Source organism: Panthera leo, chromosome B4 (assembly GCF_018350215.1).
Source record: "Panthera leo isolate Ple1 chromosome B4, P.leo_Ple1_pat1.1, whole genome shotgun sequence".
Taxonomy (NCBI): domain Eukaryota; kingdom Metazoa; phylum Chordata; class Mammalia; order Carnivora; family Felidae; genus Panthera; species Panthera leo.
The window spans coordinates 121,001,827-121,023,739 of NC_056685.1; the positions used below are offsets into that span (position 1 = coordinate 121,001,827).

Below are 21,913 nucleotides of genomic sequence, written 5' to 3' on the forward strand. Positions count from 1 at the left end.
AAAGAATTTTAAAGGAAGCAGGGACAGGAGGTGAGGTGGGGGGGGGGGCGGTGGGGGGAGAAGTAACCTAAAAAGAATCCTCATTAGGCTGTAAGCAGATTTCTCAGCAGAAACTCTACAGGCCAGGAAGCATGAAATGACATATTTAAAGTACTGAAAGATAAAAATTACCCACCAAGAACACTTTACCTGGCAGTTTTCCCTCTGGTATGAAGAATAAATAAAGGCTTTCCCAGACAAACAAAAGCTAAAAGAGTTTACCACCACTGTACCTCCCTTGCAAGTAATGTTGATGAGTTCTTCAAGCTAAAAATGAAAAGATGCTGATTGGTGACATAAAAACATATGAGAGTACATAAAACTTTGGTAAAGGCGAAAAATAAATTCAAAATAGAAGACTGTAATAGGATGGTGTATTAACCCCTTAATATAGTATAAAGATTGAAAGAAAAGAGGATTAAAAATAATTATAACTACTATAATTTGTTAATGAATTGACAGCATAAAAAGAAGTAAATTGTAACATCAAAAATACAAAAAAGGAGGTGTAAAAGTGTGGAGGCTTTATAGGCGAATGAAGATACATTGCTATCAGCATAAAATGGACTGTTTTCTTCGTGAGATATTTTATGTAAGCCTGATGGTAACCACAAAGCAAAATTCTGGAGTAGATTCATGCAACATAAAAAAAAAAAAAAGACTGAGCATATTACAATGGAAAACACCAGCTTCAGAGGTAGAAAGAAACAAAGGAGAAAAGAAACAAAATAAATACAAAATAGCCAAAAGGTTATTGGTTATGGTAAGATGGCAGTAGTAAGTTCCTATATATCCATAATCACTCTAAATGTAAATGAATTGAATTCACCAATTAAAAGGTACAGGGTGGCTGGCTGGATTAAAAAATAAGAGTCCCCTATATGCTGCCTACAAGAGTCTCATTTCAATTCTAAAGACACACATGGGCCCAAAGTAAAGGAATGGAAGAAGATACTCCATGCAAGTAGAAGTGAAAAGAAAGTGGGATTAGCTATGCTTATGTCAAACAGAGTTCCAGACAAAAACAGTAACAAGATAAAGTCATTATATAATGATAAAGGAAGCAATACATCCAGAAGATATAATAGTCATAAATATATATGAACTCAGCATCAGAGCACCTACATATATTAAGCAAATACTAATAGATCTGAAGAGAAAAATAGACCAACAGTACAATAATACTAGAGGACTTCAATACTCCACTATCAGCAGGAGATAAGTCATCCAGACAGAAAATCAACAAGGAAACATTGGAACTGAACCAAACATTAGACCAAATGGACTTAAACATATATAGAACAGTCCATCCAACAGCAGAATACATATTCTTCTCATTGTATACATGGAATATCCTCCATGATAGATCATATGGTAGGACATAAAATCAACAAATTTAAGAAGATTGAAATCATACCAACTAAATATTCCAACCACAGTGGTATAAAACTGGAAAGTTACAAGAAGAAAGTTCTAATCTACAAATGTGTGGAAACTAAAAAACATACTTCTGAACAACCAATGGGTCAAAGTAGAAATCAAAAGGAAAACAAAGTATCCCAAAACAAATAAAAATGAAACACAACATACCAAAACTTATAGGACAAAGATAGTTTTTTTTTTTATTTCAATGTAATTAACATAGTGTTATATTAATTTCAGGTGTACAATATAGTGATTCAACTATTCTATACATTACTCAGGGCTCATCATGGTAAGTGTACTCAGCATCCCCTTCACCTATTTTACCCATGCCCTCCAGCTTCCTCCCCTCTGTTAACTACCAGTTTGTTCTTTGTATTTAAGAGTCAGGATTCTTTTTTTTTGTCTTTTTTTTTTTTTTTTTTTTGCTTTGTTTCGTAAATACCACATAGGAGTGAAACCATATGGTTTTTGTTTTTATCTCACTGATTTATTTCACTTAGCATTGTACACTCTAGATCCACTCATGTTGTTGCAAATGTCAAGATTTCATTTCTTTTTTGATGACTGAGTATCCCATTGTATATAAATACCACCTCTTTATCCATTCATACCTCTATCAGTGGACTCCTGGGTTGCTTCCATACCTTAGCTATTGTAAATAATGCTGCAGTAAACATAGGGATACATTTTTTTTAATTAGTGTTTTTGTACTCTTTGGCTAAATACTGAATAGTGGAGTAACCGAATCATATGGTAATAGTATTTTCAGTTTTTTGAGGAACCTCCATACTGTTTTTCCACAGTGGTTGCACCATTTGCATTTCCACCAGCAGTGCACAAGGGTGCATTTTTTCCCAATCCTCTCCAACACTTGTTTCTTGTGCTTTTGATTTTAGCTATTCCAATAGGTGTGAGGTAATATCTCATTGTGGTTTTGATTTGCATTTCCCTGATGATGAATGATGTTGAGCACCCTTTAATGTATCTGTTGGCCATCTGTATGTCCTCTTTGAAGAACTGTATGTTCATGTCTTTTGCCCAACTTTTAATTTCATTATTTGGGGGAGGGAGGTTGGTGAAGTTCTTTATTTATTTTGGATATTAACTCCTTATCATATGTATCATTTGCAAGTATCTTCTTCCATTCAACAGGTTGTCTCTTTGTTTTTTGAATGTTTTCTTTTGCTGTGCAAAAGCTTTTTATTTTGATATAGTCTCAATAGTTTATTTTTGCTTTTGTTTCCCTTGCCTTAGAAGACATATCTAGAAAAATGTTGCTACAGCCAATGTCAGAGAAGTTACTGTGTGTGCTCTCTTCTAGGATTTTTATGGTTTCAGGTCTCACCTTTAGATCTTTAATCCATTTTTAGTTTATTTTTGTGTATGCAGTGACAAAGTGGTCCAGTTTTATTCTTTTCCATGTACTGTCCAATTTTTCCAGCATTTGTTGAAGAGACTGTCTTTTTCCCATTGCATATTCATTCTTCCTTTGTCATAGATTATTTGACCATGTAATTGTGGTTTATTTCTGGACTCTCTGTTGTGTTCCATGGATCTATGTGTCTGTTTTTGTGCCAGTACCATAGTGTTTTGATCACTGTACCTTTGAAGTATATCTTGAAATCTGGGATTATGATGCCTCCAAATTTTGTTCTTCTGTTTCAAGATTGTTTTAGGTATTTGGGGGTCTTTGGTGATTCCATACAAATTTTTGGATTACTTGTTTTAGTTTTAGGAAAAATACTCTTGGTGTTTTGATAGAGATTTCATTAAATCTGTAGATTGCTTTGGGGAGTATAGACATTTTAACAATATTAATTTTCCCAATCTATGAATATGGAATATATTTCCATTTGTGTCATCTTCGATTTCTTTGATTAAAGTTTTATGGTTTTCAGAGTACAGGTTTTTCATGTTCTTGGTTAAGTTTATTCCTAGATATTTTATTATTTGGGGTACAATTGTAAATGAGATTATTTTCCTAATTTCTCTTTCTGCTACTTCATTATTAGTATATGGAAATGCAACTGATTTCTGTATATTGATATTACATCCCACAACTTTACTGAACTCATTTATCAGTGTTGGTTGGTAGGGTTTTTTTGGTGAAGTTTTTAGGGTTTCCCCTATATGGTATCATGTCATCTGCAAATAATGAAATTTTACTTCTTCCTTAGCAATTTGGATGCCTTTTATTTCTTTTTCTTGTCTGATTGCTGTGGCTAGTACTTCCAGGACTATGTTGAATAAAATTGGTGAGAGTGGACATCTTCATCTTGTTCCTGATTGTAGGGGGAATGGTCTCAGTTTTCCCCATTAAGTATGATGTTAGTTGTGGGTTTTTTATATATAGCCTTTATTATGTTGAAATACGTTCCCCCTAAACCTACTTTGTTGAGGGTTTTTTATCATGAATGGATATTTTATTTTGTTGAATGCTTTTTCTGTATCTATTGAAATGATAATATGGTTCTTACCCTGTGTCTTACTGACGAATTGTGTTGATTCATTTATGAATTTTAAGCCCACCCTTGTATCACAGGAATCCCACTTGATCATGGTGAATGCTTTTTTTAGTGTATTATTTGATTTGATTAGCTAATATTTTGTTGAGGATTTTTGCATTTGTGTTCATCAAAAATACTGGCTTATAGTTCTCGCTTTTGTGATATCTTTATCTGGTTTTGGTATCAGGGTAATTCTGGCCTCATAGAATTAATTTGGAAGTTTTCCTTCCTCTTCTATCTTTAGGAGTAGTTTGAGAAGAATAGAAATTAACTCTTCCTTAAATGTTTGGTAGAATTCTGTGAGGCTATCTGTCCTGAACTTTTGTTTGTTGGGAGTTTTTGATTACTGATTCAATTCCATTGCTGGTAATCAATCTGTTCAAATTTTCTGTTTCTTCCTGATCTAGTTTTAGGAGATTATATATTAGGAAATTATTCCTTTCTTCTAGGTTGTCCAATTTGTTGGCATATAGTTGTACATAATGTTCTCTTATAATCTTTTGTATAGCTGTGATGTTGGTTATTATTTCTCCTTTTTCATTTACTGATTTTGTTTATGTGAGTCTTTTTTTTTTTTTTATGAGTCTGACTAAAAGTTTATCATTTCTGTTGATCTTTTCAAAGAACTACCTGCTGGTTTCATTGATTTGTCCTAATGTGTTTTAATTTTCTATTTCTTTTGTAATCTTTTTTCTTTATTTCTACTGGTTTTGGGGTTTTGTTTGTTCTTTTTATAGCTCCTTTAATTTTAAGGTTAGCTTGTTTGAGATTTTTCTTCATGAGGTAGGTCTATATTACTATAATCTTCCCTCTTAGAACAGTTTTTGCTACATCCCAAAGATTTAGGATCATTGTATTTTCATTTTCATTTGTCTCCATGTATTCTTTGATTTCCTCTTTGATTTCCATTTTTTATGTGGCCTCTGTATGATTAGTTGTGAAAAGTCTGTTCTGCCCATCTTTGGGTCATTTTCTCAGTTATTTACACTGATGTGGGTGTTATCTAGGTGTATCCAGGGGACAAGGTGAGCTTAGGATCCTTTTACTCTGCTCTCTTCCCCAGAAGTAACAAAGACAGTTTTTGAAAGTAAAATTTATAGCAATAAATGCATATATTAAGAAATTAAAAAGATTTCAAATAACCTAACTTTATACCTCAATAAACTAGAAAAAAAAAGAACAAACTATGCCCAAAGTTACCAGGAGGAAGGAAATAATAAATATCAGAGCTGAAATAAATGAAATAGAGACCAGAAAACCAATAGACAAAATCAACAAAACTGAGAGCTGATGTGTTGAAAAAGTAAACATAATTTACAAACCTTTAGCTAGACTAATAAAAAAGAGAAGACTCAAAATTAGAAATGAAAAAGGAGATAATACAACAGGTACTTTGAAATACATAGGATAATGAGAGGCTCTAATGAAAAATTACATGCTGACAAATTAGGTAACCAGAAGAAATGGATATATTTCTAAAAATACAACCTCAAGAGCAAATCAAGAAGGAATAGAAAATCTGAACAGACCACTAACAAGTAAAGAGAATAAGCTGATAATAAAAAAATATCCCACCACGGCAAACCCTGGAACCATATGGCTTCACTAATGGATTCTATTAAAGAAATTATTAAAGTTATTATTAAAATTATTCTTCTATTAAAGAAAAATAATACCAATCTTTCTCAAACTATTCCAAAAAATAGAAGAGAGAAAACTTCCAAACTCATTCTGTGAGGCCAACATTACCCTGATACTAAAGGCCAAGGGGTAAATATAAATGCAAAAATTCTCAACAAAATATTAGCAAACTAATCATCTTAATGTGTTCTTTACTTCAAAAACCATGACCACATGGGATTTATCTTTGGGATTCAGGTTGGTTGAAAATATGCAAGTCAACTGTAATCCATTGATAGAATGAGAGATAAAAATCATATGATTATCTCAATAGCATCAGAAAAAGCATTGGATAAAATACATTATCTTCTCATTATAAAAACTTTCAACATATTGGGTATAGAAGGAACATCCCTCAAAATAATAAAAGCCATACATGATAAACCTAAATCTAATATTATACTCAGTGGAGAACAATTGAAAGCTTTTCTTTAAGATCAAGAAGACAAGAATGTCCACTCTCCCTACTTTTACTCAATATAGTACTGGAAGTCCTAGTTAGCACAATTAGGCAAGACAAAGAAAGGGGATCCAGATCAGAAAAGAAGTAAAATTGTCACTGTTTGCAGATGATATGATTTTGCATGTAGGAAATTTCAAAGACTCAACCAAAACAAAAACAAAACTGTCAGCACTAAACAATTTCAGTAAAGTTGTAGGATATAAAATCAACTGAAATCATTTGCATTTCTATACACTAATAATGAAACATCTGAAAGAGAAATAAAGAAAACTGTTCCATTTATAATAGCATCAAAATCAATAACTAAGAATAAATTTAACCAAGGAAGTGAAAGATGTGTACAATGAAAACTACAAGACTTTGCTGAATGAAACTGAAGAAAACACAAATGAAGACATCCTGTGTTCGTGGATTGGAAGAATTAATGTTGTGGAAATGTCCATACCACACCACAGAAATGATGTACGCACCTCAGTACATCACATAGTGGTATGGGATGTCAATATGTCTTATTATTGGTAATATTTACTTGGTGAAGGTGATGGCTACCAGCTTTTTCCAAGGTAAGGATAATGTTTTTCCCTTTGTAATTACTATCATGAAGGGAGATACTTTGATAATATACAAATGTCCTATTTTTTCACTATCATTCTTTGGTGATTCTTGCCTGCAACAATTACTATTGTGATGTTTTTGACCACTAGTGATTTTCTATTTTTAACATTCCTTTAGATTTATTTTTACACATTTGTTTTCTAATTTGCTAATTAAAATTCTGCCATAAGGACGAGCTATACCTTCTCCCCCATTTATTCAGTTATTTATATCAGTATGGACTTATATACTTAGTCTTTGGATTGTAACTCAATACTATCATTATCTATTTTGTTGTATATATTGTTCCAGCTTTGGCTATTGGTAGCTTCTTCAAGTTTGTCCTGTGTTCTACTGATATGTTCCCCATTCTATTTCAAGGACTTCCTAACATCATGAGATATTCCAGACTCCCCTTGTATTTTCCCTGCTATAGCTCTAAAATCAAACATTTATTCAAGGACCTCTGTTCCATTTATTAGAAAATGGTATTTAGAAAACAGGATCTGCATCTTAGGTATGGTCATTTCTCCTAGGATGTCATTACTTTCAGGCCCAGGGAGTGCCTGTTTCTCCAGTGCCCTGGCCATTTTTCTGTAGAGATGTTTCCTGTGCTTCTATATTGGGAAAAATATGGGTGAAGACATGGACACATTCAGATTATTATCCTTTTGAAAATAGTAATAGAAAACCAATACTCTTTGTTCTTTTTCCTTTTCTATTCTCTAGTTCTTCAGTTTGGATTCACAACTATCTTTGTGGCAGCTTTTCCCCTAGCACCACTTCTGGCCTTACTGAACAACATAATTGAAATCCGACTTGATGCTTACAAATTTGTCACACAGTGGAGACGACCTTTAGCTTCAAGGGCCAAAGACATAGGTAAGTTAGATTTGAATTTTTTAAAGATATTAACCATCCAGTGGATAAAATCAGATACCAACTTTAGATTTTTACTTATTAAGTCATCTTACATGGAAACCATAATTCTTGCAAGAGAATAATTATGTTAGCTTTAAGTAATATTAGACAAGTAAAGCTACCTTTTCAGAAATTTATTATTTCTGGTACTAGAGAATTTGTGCTTAAATAGATTCTCAGTTTGGTTATTTCTATCTTAAGAACTTGGAATCTAAAATATTGACTTATCACTTATATCCTTTTTAAAGTAATCCTCCATTTGCTTTACTTTGTTTTACCCTTCCCCAAACGTTTGCCTTAGTCACAGAAATCATGATCCAGTTTTTCTAAAGACAGAGATGGCCTTTGGTCTTTGATGAGAAAAGCTGAGTTGAATCAGATGCAGCCTCTTGAGAACTGCCTGGGGTCAGAGATAATATACAAATGTTTTATTCATTTCTGCATCCAGTTCTTAGTACAGAGGCAGCATCCAGTTCTTAATACAGAGGCAGCAGGCACTTAGTCAATGTGTACAGAAGAGAATTGAATGTGGATACACTTGGCTCACAGTGTTCTTTAACTTCCATATGAAACAAACACACATTCAGTGAGCACCTACCCTGGGCCAATGCAACAGGGACTGGGCCCACACAGATGTCAGCGTGCTTCAGGAGCTCCCAGGCTGGTATTGGCTTGACAGTGTGAGTGCCCATCTTACTGGCTAGCATATTGGTGCCTCATCATTGACCAGAACTCTCTGACTTAAGTCTGATCCTGACTGAGTTGTTAAGTGATGAACATTAGTACTTCCACAGGAACTCCTTCAGTGACAAGATATTTGCAAGTACAAATTCTTACTGTTGATTACAAGTGTCAGTATTTGGGATGTTAAGGATCCATGGAAAGGACTATTGAAATTGCTTACCCCAGTTGTTTTTTGTGTTTATTATCTCTGCTGTTATGTCTGGAACTAATATAACACTTCTCCTTGAATAGGAATTTGGTATGGAATTCTTGAAGGCATTGGAATTCTCTCTGTTATTACAAATGCATTTGTCATAGCAATAACATCTGACTTTATTCCTCGCTTGGTGTATGCTTATAAGTATGGACCTTGTGCAGGTCAAGGAGAAGCTGGACAAAAGTAAGTTTGTCATAAAATTATCATGAAATCCCCATTTCCTATGCACTGTGTGATGCTGGTTCACTCAGACAGAAGCTTCTGCACTGGAGCAACCCAGAATTAGAATAGTAGGGAGTGGGGGAGGGAGGTGAAATTATGATGATGCTTTTAGCCAAAGAAAACACATCCTGAAGAGGTGGGGTCAATATAGGTCAGACAAGTTTTAGGTGGAATCCAGTGTGAGAGCAGCAATTAATCATTTCCCCTACCCATTACCTGTGCCCACTTTGAATTGAGAAATGTGTGGTATGCTAATGTGTGTAGACAAAAAAATAGCACATGATATAGTATAGTTATACCATTTTTATTTTAAGAGGACAGTTATAATCTGATTACTCTTGTATCATCATATGGAGATTCTGCAAATTCTACATGGGAAATATACAACCACGTGATAAATACCCTATAGATACTCAATAAGTATTTGTAGAATAAGTAATCCTTCCTGGCTACTGCCCTAACCAATGTATATATTATCCCAGGCAGATTCAATTCTATGGCATCACCTAAGTGATTCCCAAAAGTCAGGGCTTTCTGGGTATTTCTCATCAGGTAAAGCCCGGGCAAAATTATAGCATGCCCCTAGATTTCTTAACATACTTTAGTGGGAGAAAAATACCTGTTTGGCTAGAGTAAAAATAATCAATTCTAATTGTAGAATTTAGAGGTTTGTAGGTCAGCGTAGGATATGTTTGGGAGTCTTTTCAATGCCCCAGAAGTCATCCCACATGGGCTATGATTACCTGCACAGGCAGCCCTACCTTTGGGTTTACTATCAGAACTAAACTAATCCTGTATAGCCACTGTGATTCAATTAGCCCCAAGGAGTAAAGTGCCACCAAATCAAGTCAGCTAAATTTATGCACCCCTGGTCTAGGTCCAATTTCATTATTAATCCTACATAAGTACTCTAAGGCATGGACAGCTGAATGTAATAAAACCTACATTCCAGCTATTTGAAGAAGCTTCTATAAAGTTCTTTACTATAATAACCATGTGGACATTAGACACTAATTATCTAGCAACTTTAAGTGAACATGCCATCCCATTTTAAGAGATTTAAAGACTTATGTTGTACTACTCACATATTCTTTCTAATTGTAACTGATGCCAACATTCTCTGCTTGACTGAGCCTGGAAAAGCTTGCCTTTGTTTAAACCACTTTCCCATCTGTTTTGCATTTGACTCTCAAAACAACCCTAGGAGTGGGACATGCATTACTACCCTCACTTTGAAGAGCGGAAAGAGATTAGAGGTTAAGTCCAGAATATCAAGGCAGAGTACCTATGAGAACCCACATGAAGGCAAAGCCTAGACTCATACAGTGCTCTCCATCCTGAACAAAACAGCCCTGAGGGCCATTGCCAATAAATTGTCAAACAGCTCATCTAACAGGAGAGAACCCCCAGGGCTTTACATTCCAATGGTTATTTAAATTCTTTTCCACCCCCAAATAGAATGAAACCTGTCTTGGTTTGGGGGAACCCAAAAATAAAGTGGAAACATATATGTACATTTATGATAGTGAATCAAAGCTTTAGAATGTTGACAATTTTGATTTAAGACAGTGTTCATGGGGTTTAAAATTTCCCTAATAGCCTCCTTGTTTCAGTTTTCTTAGGCTCCCCTGAGCTATTTTTTATAAATAACTTTTCTCTTTCACTTATGAGTCTTCTGCCACTTTCAATATTTATAGATCTACCTTCTATCTTCTAATCCATTGGTCATTTTTCTTGTTTTCAAATAGTTGCATTTGTATTCATTTCTTCATGAATCTTATTTTCTGCCCCACCAACTACTCTATTATCCTTTTTAAGTTTTTTTTCCTGATAAAAATTCTTTAGAAATGATTTAACTAATAGGGGAGCAGCATTGTCAAAATTTAGAATGTTACAGGCTTTTGAGGTAGTATGTCGAATTTCTTACTATGATTTAATGCACCTGTAGAAATGCCATCTTTCAACTGAAACTTACTCTAAATCAAAAGTACTCCAACCAAACCAACTACCTTTCTCCGAATTCTCACCATTTTTTCAGCTTTCCCTGGCTTCCCCAAGGATAATTTCATGCATATATTCAGAGTCACTCAGTTCACATGCCCCTTGTCCCTATGACAGGATATCTCAACTGCTCCCTGGATGTGCTCTCCAACCGCAGTCTTCCTACTGTCATGAGTGTTCAGGGAATGCATCTTCAGTGGCATAGAGGGGAAGACATTCTCCTTTTCCAGCCAGATCTGAACATGAAAGGAATGCCATAATTTGAGGCAATGTTCTCCACACAGTGGGTACACGAGAATGTTTCAAATATTTCATCTCTCCTCTCAAGAAATTCCTTCTTTTTGACTACAGCCTACCTAGGTGGATTCCTGGACCAATGCCCCTGCTCAGATTGTTTATGGTTTGTAAAATGAAGTCACTGTCTCTTTCAAGAGATCTTCATATAAACATTTTTAGAAAAGTGCTTAGAGAACTAAAATCTCCTCCAGGTATGCATCAGAAGACAGAAATTACAAAGCACAGTTGAAGGTGTATACTATAAAATTGTTCTGTTAATCAGAACTAAATTTTAATCAACTAAAATTATTTTCAAATAGCACAAATAACCATTTTGAGCTCCCCTATTCATCCATTGAATGTGAGAAACTAATTACTGTTGTTATCAGGCTAGACTTGTGGAACATTCTCTAAAGATATATGCAGGCCTTAGGACTATTGTGAGGTATAGATCTGATTTAGTGATCTAAACCAAAGCTGATTTTCGTGTATAAATAGTGGTATCATAAGGAGTTAGAGACTTGATCAAGGACACAATTCTCAAATTGTCACAGAATGAATCACAAATACATTACTTAGTTTGCAAGATATTTTTTCAAATTATAATCCAATAGATCAACATCATAACCAATTGCAAAGTTGTATTTAAAAACATAAAGCCTACTGTACAGAGATTGAATCTTCCTTTTTCATGATGTCTGGCATTTTTATTGCAATAAGTCAGAATTCCACTTTCTTCTGTCATCATCTCATTAGCCGAAGTATCTATAGATAAGTTAATGTATAAATTTGTCATTTATCTATAAGGCACATTTGACTTTAAATGCGTAAACCAGATCTGATTTCTCCTAGCTTTTTCATCATTTGAGTCCTATCCCCATGCCATTTGTGTCACTATATGTAAAACCTCAAAGGTAAATGAATAGCAAAACTCAAAGATACTCTGCAGTAATTTTGGTCAGGAATCTACAAACTCAAAAGTCAATTTCTGGTTCTGTTCTTTCCCTTAAAACTGATTATTAGTGATTACTACTCACTCATCTTTTTCCTTGTAGTAAAGGATTGAAACAATTAGTCATGAATGGTTTTAAAACCATTATTCTCACATTTAAATGAATGTGGTCTTTGCAGAAGTTACTTGGAAGAGGTATGCATCCTAATTTAAATAATGCTACCCTTACGTAAGATATTTTCTGAATCTCCTTTCTTGGAAGTACCTTCAGAGGCCATCTACCAACCCCTTAAGAAAATTAACTTCATTATTTTATATTCACAGAAACTCTTTGTTTGTCTGATACCTTCCTCTCTGTATCTCTTACCTCTGCCTGATCGTCAGTGCTTCATCGTTCCTCTAACTGGCAGCTAGTAGTGTGTCACAGTGAGGGTATAGAGATCTCCTGCTAGCAAACAGGGACAGATGGGATCTGCCGCTGCCTGTGGCCTCCCTGCTGTAACAGTAGGTCACTGAGTTGACACATGAATGCCACTGGCTAAACTTCATACAGTGAACTGTGGGAAGTCTCATTTCCCTGATTTGATGACTGCCTCAACTACTTATTATGGACAATAGCGAAGATTCTACCACAGTGAAAAGACTTTGAGAAATGCCTAGCCAGTTCAGTATTAGCAGTCCCTCTTCTTCCCTGATTATGGAAAGGATATGGAAGGGAGACTTACACAGCTGATAATTAGGTGTGTGTGTGTGTGTGTGTGTATATATATATATATATATATATACACACACACACACATGGACTGTGTCCATGTGTGATGCTTTATACACAGGAGTACAGAACCACCAAAGGCATATTTTCAACTTGGATTTATGACTGGCAGTACATGAATATGCTTAATAAATAGTTCAAAGATATAGCCTCTTTATTTTGAAGGCTGGGTATTGTCCATGAGACCGGTATTTTATTTAAATTTAGACTTTTCTCAATTGAGTTTTTGGACAGAGCAGCCATCAAACTGCAGCTTTAATCTTAATAAAGCCACAGGGCTGCTTTGGGAGATAAGAAAGAGTGCAGGGGGGGTTGTGAATATTTCATTTCAGTGTTGGGTCTGTTTTCTGCCAGTTTCCAGAGGAACTTTCCTTTCTCACTGTTTGGGTCTTGAGAAGACTCTGCTATATTCTATAGCTCACAAAAGCTGGCTCCCTCTCTGTGACAGCTAATAATCAAGGCACTAATTTTCTTTCATGTCATGTTCTAGGCAGTTCCAAATTGTCCTTCTGAGGAGTTGTAGGGGAGACCTCCTGCCAGTTGGATTAAGGCATGTTACACACCCACTGACCATTTGTTTCATCCATGAGTGACTTGACAAATGGGTCTTTCTGCTTGCTTCATTTTTTTAAGGCCATGATAAAACCCCAGTGATTTGTCTTGAGCAAGACAACATACAGAACTCATGTGGTCTCAGTACTGTGTTTGTGTCATTGTTTTGCTTCGGTGTTCAGCAGCTTGGAGTAATCATGCCAGACAAGTTAATGAAGGGAATTTGAAAGCTATGATTTACTCATTAAATTAATAATTATTTGTTGACCTCCTGCAAGGTAAAAATAAATAAAATTCATAATAGCCATTCACATTTAATTAAGACCTTGCTATAGGTTAAGCACTCTGTCACACTTGCTTTACAGGTATCATTTCATTTAATCCCCACAATGACCCTATTAGGTAGGCCCTGTGGTTGTCTAAGGAAGTTACATAACTTGCTGAATTTGCATGACTAGAAAGCAGAAGAGCTACAATCTGACCCTCTAATCCAAGTTTTTAGTATTATAATATACTAACTCCCAGTACAGAATGGAAGCTGTGTCCTCAAGAAGCTTATTATCCCTGCGGTATATAGGCAGTAGTCTATATGCCCATATGAAATCAGTTGAATTTGGTATTTACTGGATTCCTACACTACATAAGACCATCCTAGGATACAAAAATACCTAGGACACCTGTTCTCCAAAAACAACTACAATCTAAAGAAGACCTACATGTATGCGGCCAACTCTAGCACAAACTGTATGGTAATGGTGAAGTTAAGTGCAGCACCATACAGAGGAGGAAATGAGCTTTTTGGCCAGGATTAGGACATCTTCCCAGAAAGTGTGCCATTTCAGTTGGTCATTGGAAAAGGAGCAATATTTCCACTTATAAAGAAATGAATAGGGAATCCCAATAGAAAAGACAACCTGAACAAAAGCATGACAGAGAATGTAGTCTATCATGACTGTAGCAAGGGATGTGAGTTGGGAGGGAGTCATGGTCACACCAGTCACATTCATGACATTATGAGAGAATATAGATATTCATTAATAAAGGAATGTGTTTATATGTGCATGTGTGTTTATATCATCAAGGAAAGAAGTAGTGACTTGCCTATAATTTATACTGATTATGCAATGCTGTCTTTCACCTATTTCGCTGAAGTATTGATTGGTGCAGTGATGTTCTATATGATGATTTTGAACAAAAAGTACTAGGATAAAAGAATGACTTGTTCCTGATTTCACATACCCAGGGTTTTTCAGTGTGCCCTGAGTGCTTGTGACAAGGCAGAGCCAGCTAAAGGCATTTACAAGTGCAAGAGTTTCTAGGAAGTAGAGCCTTTAGTGAATCGGATGCAGAAGTGATCAGAGATCTAATTATAGCATTTGTTTTCTCTTTCAGGTGCATGGTTGGCTATGTGAATGCCAGCTTATCTGTGTTTCGAATTTCTGACTTTGAGAACCGATCTGAGCCTGAGTCTGATGGCAGTGAGTTCTCGGGGACTCCTCTCAAGTACTGCAGGTGAGCACTCAGCCTAACCTGTGCTGACTCTACGATGGGGAGGTTTTGCTCAGACAGTCCTTTCTGACTGAGCAGTTTAAAGCAGTGGTTCTCAATCTTGATCATGCATTAACATCCATTGGAGAATTTTAAAACTCCTCTTGATCAGGGCTGTGACCTAGAAAATTAAAACAGAATCTCTGGGGTGGAACCCAGATGTCCAGATCCAGGAAGCCAAACAAGAGAACCCAAAGAGACCCATGCCAAGACATTATAATGAAAGGGTCAAAAGTTAAAGACAAGAATATTAAAAGCAGGAAGAGAAAAGCAACTTGTTATATACAAGGGAAACCCCCATAAAACTATCAGACTTCTCAGGAGAAATTTTATAGGCCAGAAGGGAGTGGCATGATATATTCAAAGTGCTGAAAGGAACATATCTGCCAACCAAGAATGCTCTGCCCAGCAACAATGTCCTTCAAAATTGAAGGAGAGATAAAGAGTTTTCCAGACAAGCAAAACAGAAAGGAGTTCATCACCACTAGACCAGCCTAACAAGAAATGGTAAAGGGACTTCTTTAAGTTGAAATGAAGGGGTGCTAATTAGTAACAAGGAAACAGTTGAAAGTATAAATCTCATGGGTAAATATATAGGAAAAAAAAGAGGAATGATCACTTATAAAGCTAGTATGAGGTTAAAAGACAAAAGTAGTAAAAATACTTATAACTACAATAATCAGTTAAGAGATACATAAAATATAGAAATTGCGACCTGAAAAACAAAATGTTAGGGGGAGAACAAAAATGTAGAGCTTTAGAACGTGATCAAGTTTTAATAATTATCAACTTAAAATAGACTGTTATCATATGTAACAGCATATACCACATTTGTGGTAACCACAAAGCAAAAAATGTAAGAAATATAAGCATACCACTAAAAAAAAGCCATCAGATCATAAAGGGAGAGAGCAGGAAAAGAAATGAACAGAGAGTAACTACAAAACAGCCAGAAAATAATTAACAAATGGCAGTAAGTACATACCTATCAGTAACTACTTTAAATACAAATAAATTCTTCAATCAAAAGACATAGAATAGCTGAATGGATAAAAAGACAAGACCTATCTATTTGCTGCTCACTTCTGATGTAAGGACACAAACAGACTGAATGTAAAGGGATGGAAAAAGATAATCACATGCAAATAAAAACCTAATGAAAGTTGGGATATATTGTCTGTTCTAAATATAGACTTTCAAAAGAAGATCATTACATAATGATAAAGGGGTCAGTCAATCCAACAAGAAGATACAACATTTCTCCCAATGTACCCAACAAAGGGGTACCTAATATATAAAACAAATATTAATAAATCTAAGGGAAAAATGCATAGCAATTCACCCATAGTAGGGAACTTTAATACCCCACTTACATCAATGATAAATCATCCATGCAGAAAATCAATAAAGTAACATTGGCCCAGACAGACAACATGTTACAGACATACGTACAACTTTCTATCCAAAAGCATCAGAATACATCCTTCTCAAGTGCACATGAGACATTCTCCAGGACAGATCATGTTATGCCACAAAACAAGTTTAATAAATTTAAGATTGAAATCACATCAAGCATCTTTTCTGACCCCAATGGTATGAAATGATAAATTACAAGAAGAAAACTGGAAAAAAATCACAAGTATGTGGAGATTAAACATGCTACTAAATATCTAATGAATCAAAGAAGAAGTCAAGGAGTAATCAGACAGAGCTTGAGACATTTGGAAATTATTACAACATACCAAAACATATGGAATGCAGCAAAAACAATCCTAAGAGGGAAGTTCATAGCACTAAATGCCTACCTCAAGTAACAAGAAAAACCTCAAACAACCTAACTATACCTCAAGGAACTAAAAAAACAAAAAAAAAGAACAAATGAAGACCCAAGTTAGTAGAAGGGAAAAAGTAACAAAGATCAGAGGAAAAATGAAACTAAAAACAAATAGAGAAGATCAATAAAACCAGGAGGTGCTTCCTTGAAAATATAAATAAATTGACAACATTGACAAACATTTAGCTAGACTCATCAAGAAAAAGAAGACTGGGGAAAAAACTGAAACAAGATACATTAGACACTACAGAACAATGGATCATAAGAGACTAGTGAACAATTATACACCAACAATTTGACAACCTAGAAGAAATGGACAAATTTCTTGAAACATACAAACTACCAAGACCAAATTGAGAAGAAACAGGAAATTGGAACATACCAATTACTAGTAAAGAGATTGAATCAGTAAACAAAAACCTCCCAACAAACAAAAGTCCAGGACCAGACAGCTTCACTGATGAGTTCTACCACACATTCAAAGAATTAATACCAATTCTCAAAATCTTCCGAACACTAGAAAAGGAGGAAACCCCTCCAAACTCATTTTACATGGCTGGCATTACCCTAATTCCAAAACCAGGTAAGGACACCTCAAGGAAATAAATTACAGGCTAATATCCATGGTGAATATAAGTGTAAAATTCTTCAACAAAATATTAGTAAACTGAATTCAACAATACATTAGAAGGACCACACACCATGATCAAATGAGATTTATTCCAGGAATGCAAGGATGGTGATTCCACATCCACCAATCAATGTGATATGCCACATTAACAAAATAAAATATAAAAATGATATGATCATCTCAACAGATGAATCATTTGACAAAATTCAACGTCTTTTCATAATAACAACTCTCAACAACCTGAGTATAGAAGAAATGTACCTCAACATAGTAATAAAGATGATATATGACAAGCCCATGGCTATGTCATACTTAATGGCAAAAAGCTAACAGCTTTTCATCTAAGATCAGGAGCAATACAAGGATGCCCAGTCTAGCCACTTTTATCCAACATAGTATTGTAGGTCCTAACTAGGGCAGTTAGATAAGAAAAAGATGTAAAATGCATCCAAATGGGAAATGAAGTAAAATTATCATTATTTGCAGATGACATTATATTATATATAGACAACCCTAAGACTCCAGCAGAAAACTGCTAGAACTAACAAAAATTAAGTAAATTTGTAGGATACAATATCAATACACAGAAATCATTTGTTTTTCTATACACTAACAACAAACTATCAGAGAAATTAAGAAAACAATTCCATTTACAATTGCATCAAAAAGAATAAAGTATCGAGGAATAAATTTAACCAGGGAGGTAAAATACCTACCTGTATACTAAAAACTATAAGACAATGATAAAAGAAATAGAAGAGAGGGGTTCCGGAAGATGGCGGCGTAGGAGGACGCGGGGCTCACAACACGTCCTGCCGATCACTTAGATTCCACCTACACCTGCCTAAAGAACCCAGAAAACCGCCAGAGGATTAGCAGAAGGGAGTCTCCGGAGTCAAGCGCAGACTAGAGGCCCACGGAAGAGGGTAGGAAGGGCGGCGAGGCGGTGCGCGCTCCACGGACTGGCGGGAGGGAGCCGGGGCGGAGGGGCGGCTCGCCGGCCAAGCAGAGCCCCCGAGTCTGGCTGGCAAAAGCGGAGGGGCCGGACAGACTGTGTTCCGACAGCAAGCGCGACTTAGCGTCTGGGAGGTCATAAGTTAACAGCTCTGCTCGGAAAGCGGGAAGGCTGGAGGACAAAGGGAGGGAGAGCTGCTGAGCCCCCGGACGGCAGAGCTCAGCTTGGCGGGGAACAAAGGCGCCAGCGCCATCTCCCCCGCCCATCCCCCAGCCAAAATCCCAAAGGGAACCAGTTCCTGCCAGGGAACTTGCTCGCTCCGCGCAAACACCCAACTCTGTGCTTCTGCGGAGCCAAACCTCCGGCAGCGGATCTGACTCCCTCCCGCTGCCACAGGGCTCCTCCTGAAGTGGATCACCTAAGGAGAAGCGAGCTAAGCCTGCCCCTCCACCCCCCGTGCACCTTGCCTACCCACCCCAGCTAATACGCCAGCCCCAGCAACACAAGCCTGGCAGTGTGCAAGTAGCCCAGATGGACACGCCACCCCACAGTGAATCCCGCCCCTAGGAGAGGGGAAGAGAAGGCACACACCAGTCTGACTGTGGCCCCAGCAGTGGGCTCGGGGCAGACATCGGGTTGGACTGCGGCCCCGCCCACTAACTCCAGTTATACACCACAGCACAGGGGAAGTGCACTGCAGGTCCTCACCACGCCAGGGACTCTCCAAAATGACCAAACGGAAGAATTCCCCTCAGAAGAATCTCCAGAAAATAACAACAGCTAATGAACTGATCAAAAAGGATTTAAATAATATAACAGAAAGTGAATTTAGAATAATAGTCAAAAAATTAATCGCTGGGCTTGAAAACAGTATACAGGACAGCAGAGAATCTCTTGCAACAAAGATCGAGGGACTAAGGAACAGTCACGAGGAGTTGAAAAACGCTTTAAACGAAATGCAAAACAAAATGGAATCCACGATGGCTCGGCTTGAAGAGGCAGAGGAGAGAATAGGTGAACTAGAAGATAAAGTTATGGAGAAAGAGGAAGCTGAAAGAAAGAGAGATAAAAAAATCCAGGAGTATGAGGGGAAAATTAGAGAACTAAGTGATACACTAAAAAAAAATAATATACGCATAATTGGTATTCCAGAGGAGGAAGAGAGAGGGAAAGGTGCTGAAGGGGTACTTGAACAAATTATAGCTGAGAACTTCCCTGAACTGGGGAAGGAAAAAGGCATTGAAATCCAAGAGGCACAGAGAACTCCCTTCAGACGTAACTTGAATCGATCTTCTGCACGACATATCATAGTGAAACTGGCAAAATACAAGGATAAAGAGAAAATTCTGAAAGCAGCAAGGGATAAACGTGCCCTCACATATAAAGGGAGACCTATAAGACTCGTGACTGATCTCTCCTTTGAAACTTGGCAGGCCAGAAAGGCTTGGCACAATATCTACAGTGTGCTAAACAGAAAAAATATGCAGCCGAGAATCCTTTATCCAGCAAGTCTGTCATTTAGAATAGAAGGAGAGATAAAGGTCTTCCCAAACAAACAAAAACTGAAGGAATTTGTCACCACGAAACCAGCCCTACAAGAGATCCTAAGGGGGATCCTGTGAGACAAAGTACCAGAGACATCACTACAAGCATAAAACATACAGACATCACAATGACTCTAAACCCATATCTTTCTATAATAACACTGAATGTAAATGGATTAAATGCGCCAACTAAAAGACATAGGGTATCAGAATGGATAAAAAAACAAGACCCATCTATTTGCTGTCTACAAGAGACTCATTTTAGATCTGAGGACACCTTTAGATTGAGAGTGAGGGGATGGAGAACTATTTATCATGCTCCTGGAAGCCAAAAGAAAGCTGGAGTAGCCATACTTATATCAGACAAACTAGACTTTAAATTAAAGGCTGTAACAAGAGATGAAGAAGGGCATTATATAATAATCACAGGGTCTATCCACCAGGAAGAGCTAACTATTATAAATGTCTATGCGCCAAATACCCGAGCCCCCAGATATATAAAACAATTACTCATAAACATAAGCAACCTTATTGATAAGAATGTGGTCATTGCAGGGGACTTTAACACCCCACTTACAGAAATGGATAGATCATCTAGACACACAGTCAATAAAGAAACAAGAGCCCTGAATGATACATTGGATCAGATGGACTTGACAGATATATTTAGAACTCTGCATCCCAAAGCAACAGAATATACTTTCTTCTCGAGTGCACATGGAACATTCTCCAAGATAGATCATATACTGGGTCACAAAACAGCCCTTCATAAGTTTACAAGAATTGAAATTATACCATGCATACTTTCAGACCACAATGCTATGAAGCTTGAAATCAACCACAGGAAAAAGTCTGGAAAACCTCCCAAAGCATGGAGGTTAAAGAACACCCTACTAACGAATGAGTGGGTCAACCAGGCAATTAGAGAAGAAATTAAAATATATATGGAAACAAACGAAAATGAAAATACAACAATCCAAACGCTTTGGGATGCAGCGAAGGCAGTCCTGAGAGGAAAATACATTGCAATCCAGGCCTATCTCCAGAAACAAGAAAAATCCCAAATACAAAATCTAACAGCACACCTAAAGGAAATAGAAGCAGAACAGCAAAGGCAGCCTAAACCCAGCAGAAGAAGAGAAATAATAAAGATCAGAGCAGAAATAAATAATATAGAATCTAAAAAAACTGTAGAGCAGATCAACGAAACCAAGAGTTGGTTTTTTGAAAAAATAAACAAAATTGACAAACCTCTAGCCAGGCTTCTCAAAAAGAAAAGGGAGATGACCCAAATAGATAAAATCACGAATGAAAATGGAATGATTACAACCAATCCCTCAGAGATACAAACAATTATCAGGGAATACTATGAAAAATTATATGCCAGCAAATTGGACAACCTGGAAGAAATGGACAAATTTCTAAACACCCACACTCTTCCAAAACTCAATCAGGAGGAAATAGAAAGCTTGAACAGACCCATAACCAGCGAAGAAACTGAATCGGTTATCAAAAATCTCCCAACAAATAAGAGTCCAGGACCAGATGGCTTCCCAGGGGAGTTCTACCAGACATTTAAAGCAGAGATAATACCTATCCTTCTCAAGCTATTCCAAGAAATAGAAAGGGAAGGAAAACTTCCAGACTCATTCTATGAAGCCAGTATTACTTTGATTCCTAAACCAGACAGAGACCCAGTAAAAAAAGAGAACTACAGGCCAATATCCCTGATGAATATGGATGCAAAAATTCTTAATAAGATACTAGCAAATCGAATTCAACAGCATATAAAAAGAATTATTCACCATGATCAAGTGGGATTCATTCCTGGGATGCAGGGCTGGTTCAACATTCGCAAATCGATCAACGTGATACATCACATTAACCAAAAAAAAGAGAAGAACCATATGATCCTGTCAATCGATGCAGAAAAGGCCTTTGACAAAATCCAGCACCCTTTCTTAATAAAAACCCTTGAGAAAGTCGGGATAGAAGGAACATACTTAAAGATCATAAAGGCCATTTATGAAAAGCCCACAGCTAACATCATCCTCAAC

At 36.5% G+C, this 21,913-nt stretch overlaps 1 protein-coding gene across 2 annotated transcripts in view; it reads left to right on the plus strand.

Moving 5' to 3' along the window:
• Positions 1–21,913, plus strand: part of ANO4 (anoctamin 4) — a 395,702-nt gene that overhangs the window by 357,455 nt on the left and 16,334 nt on the right. For both annotated transcript variants that reach the window (XM_042947503.1, XM_042947504.1), the window contains 3 exons: positions 7,438–7,590; positions 8,605–8,752; positions 14,737–14,856. In XM_042947503.1, the coding sequence (XP_042803437.1) occupies positions 7,438–7,590; positions 8,605–8,752; positions 14,737–14,856 (421 nt within the window). The remainder of the gene's footprint in view (positions 1–7,437; positions 7,591–8,604; positions 8,753–14,736; positions 14,857–21,913) is intronic.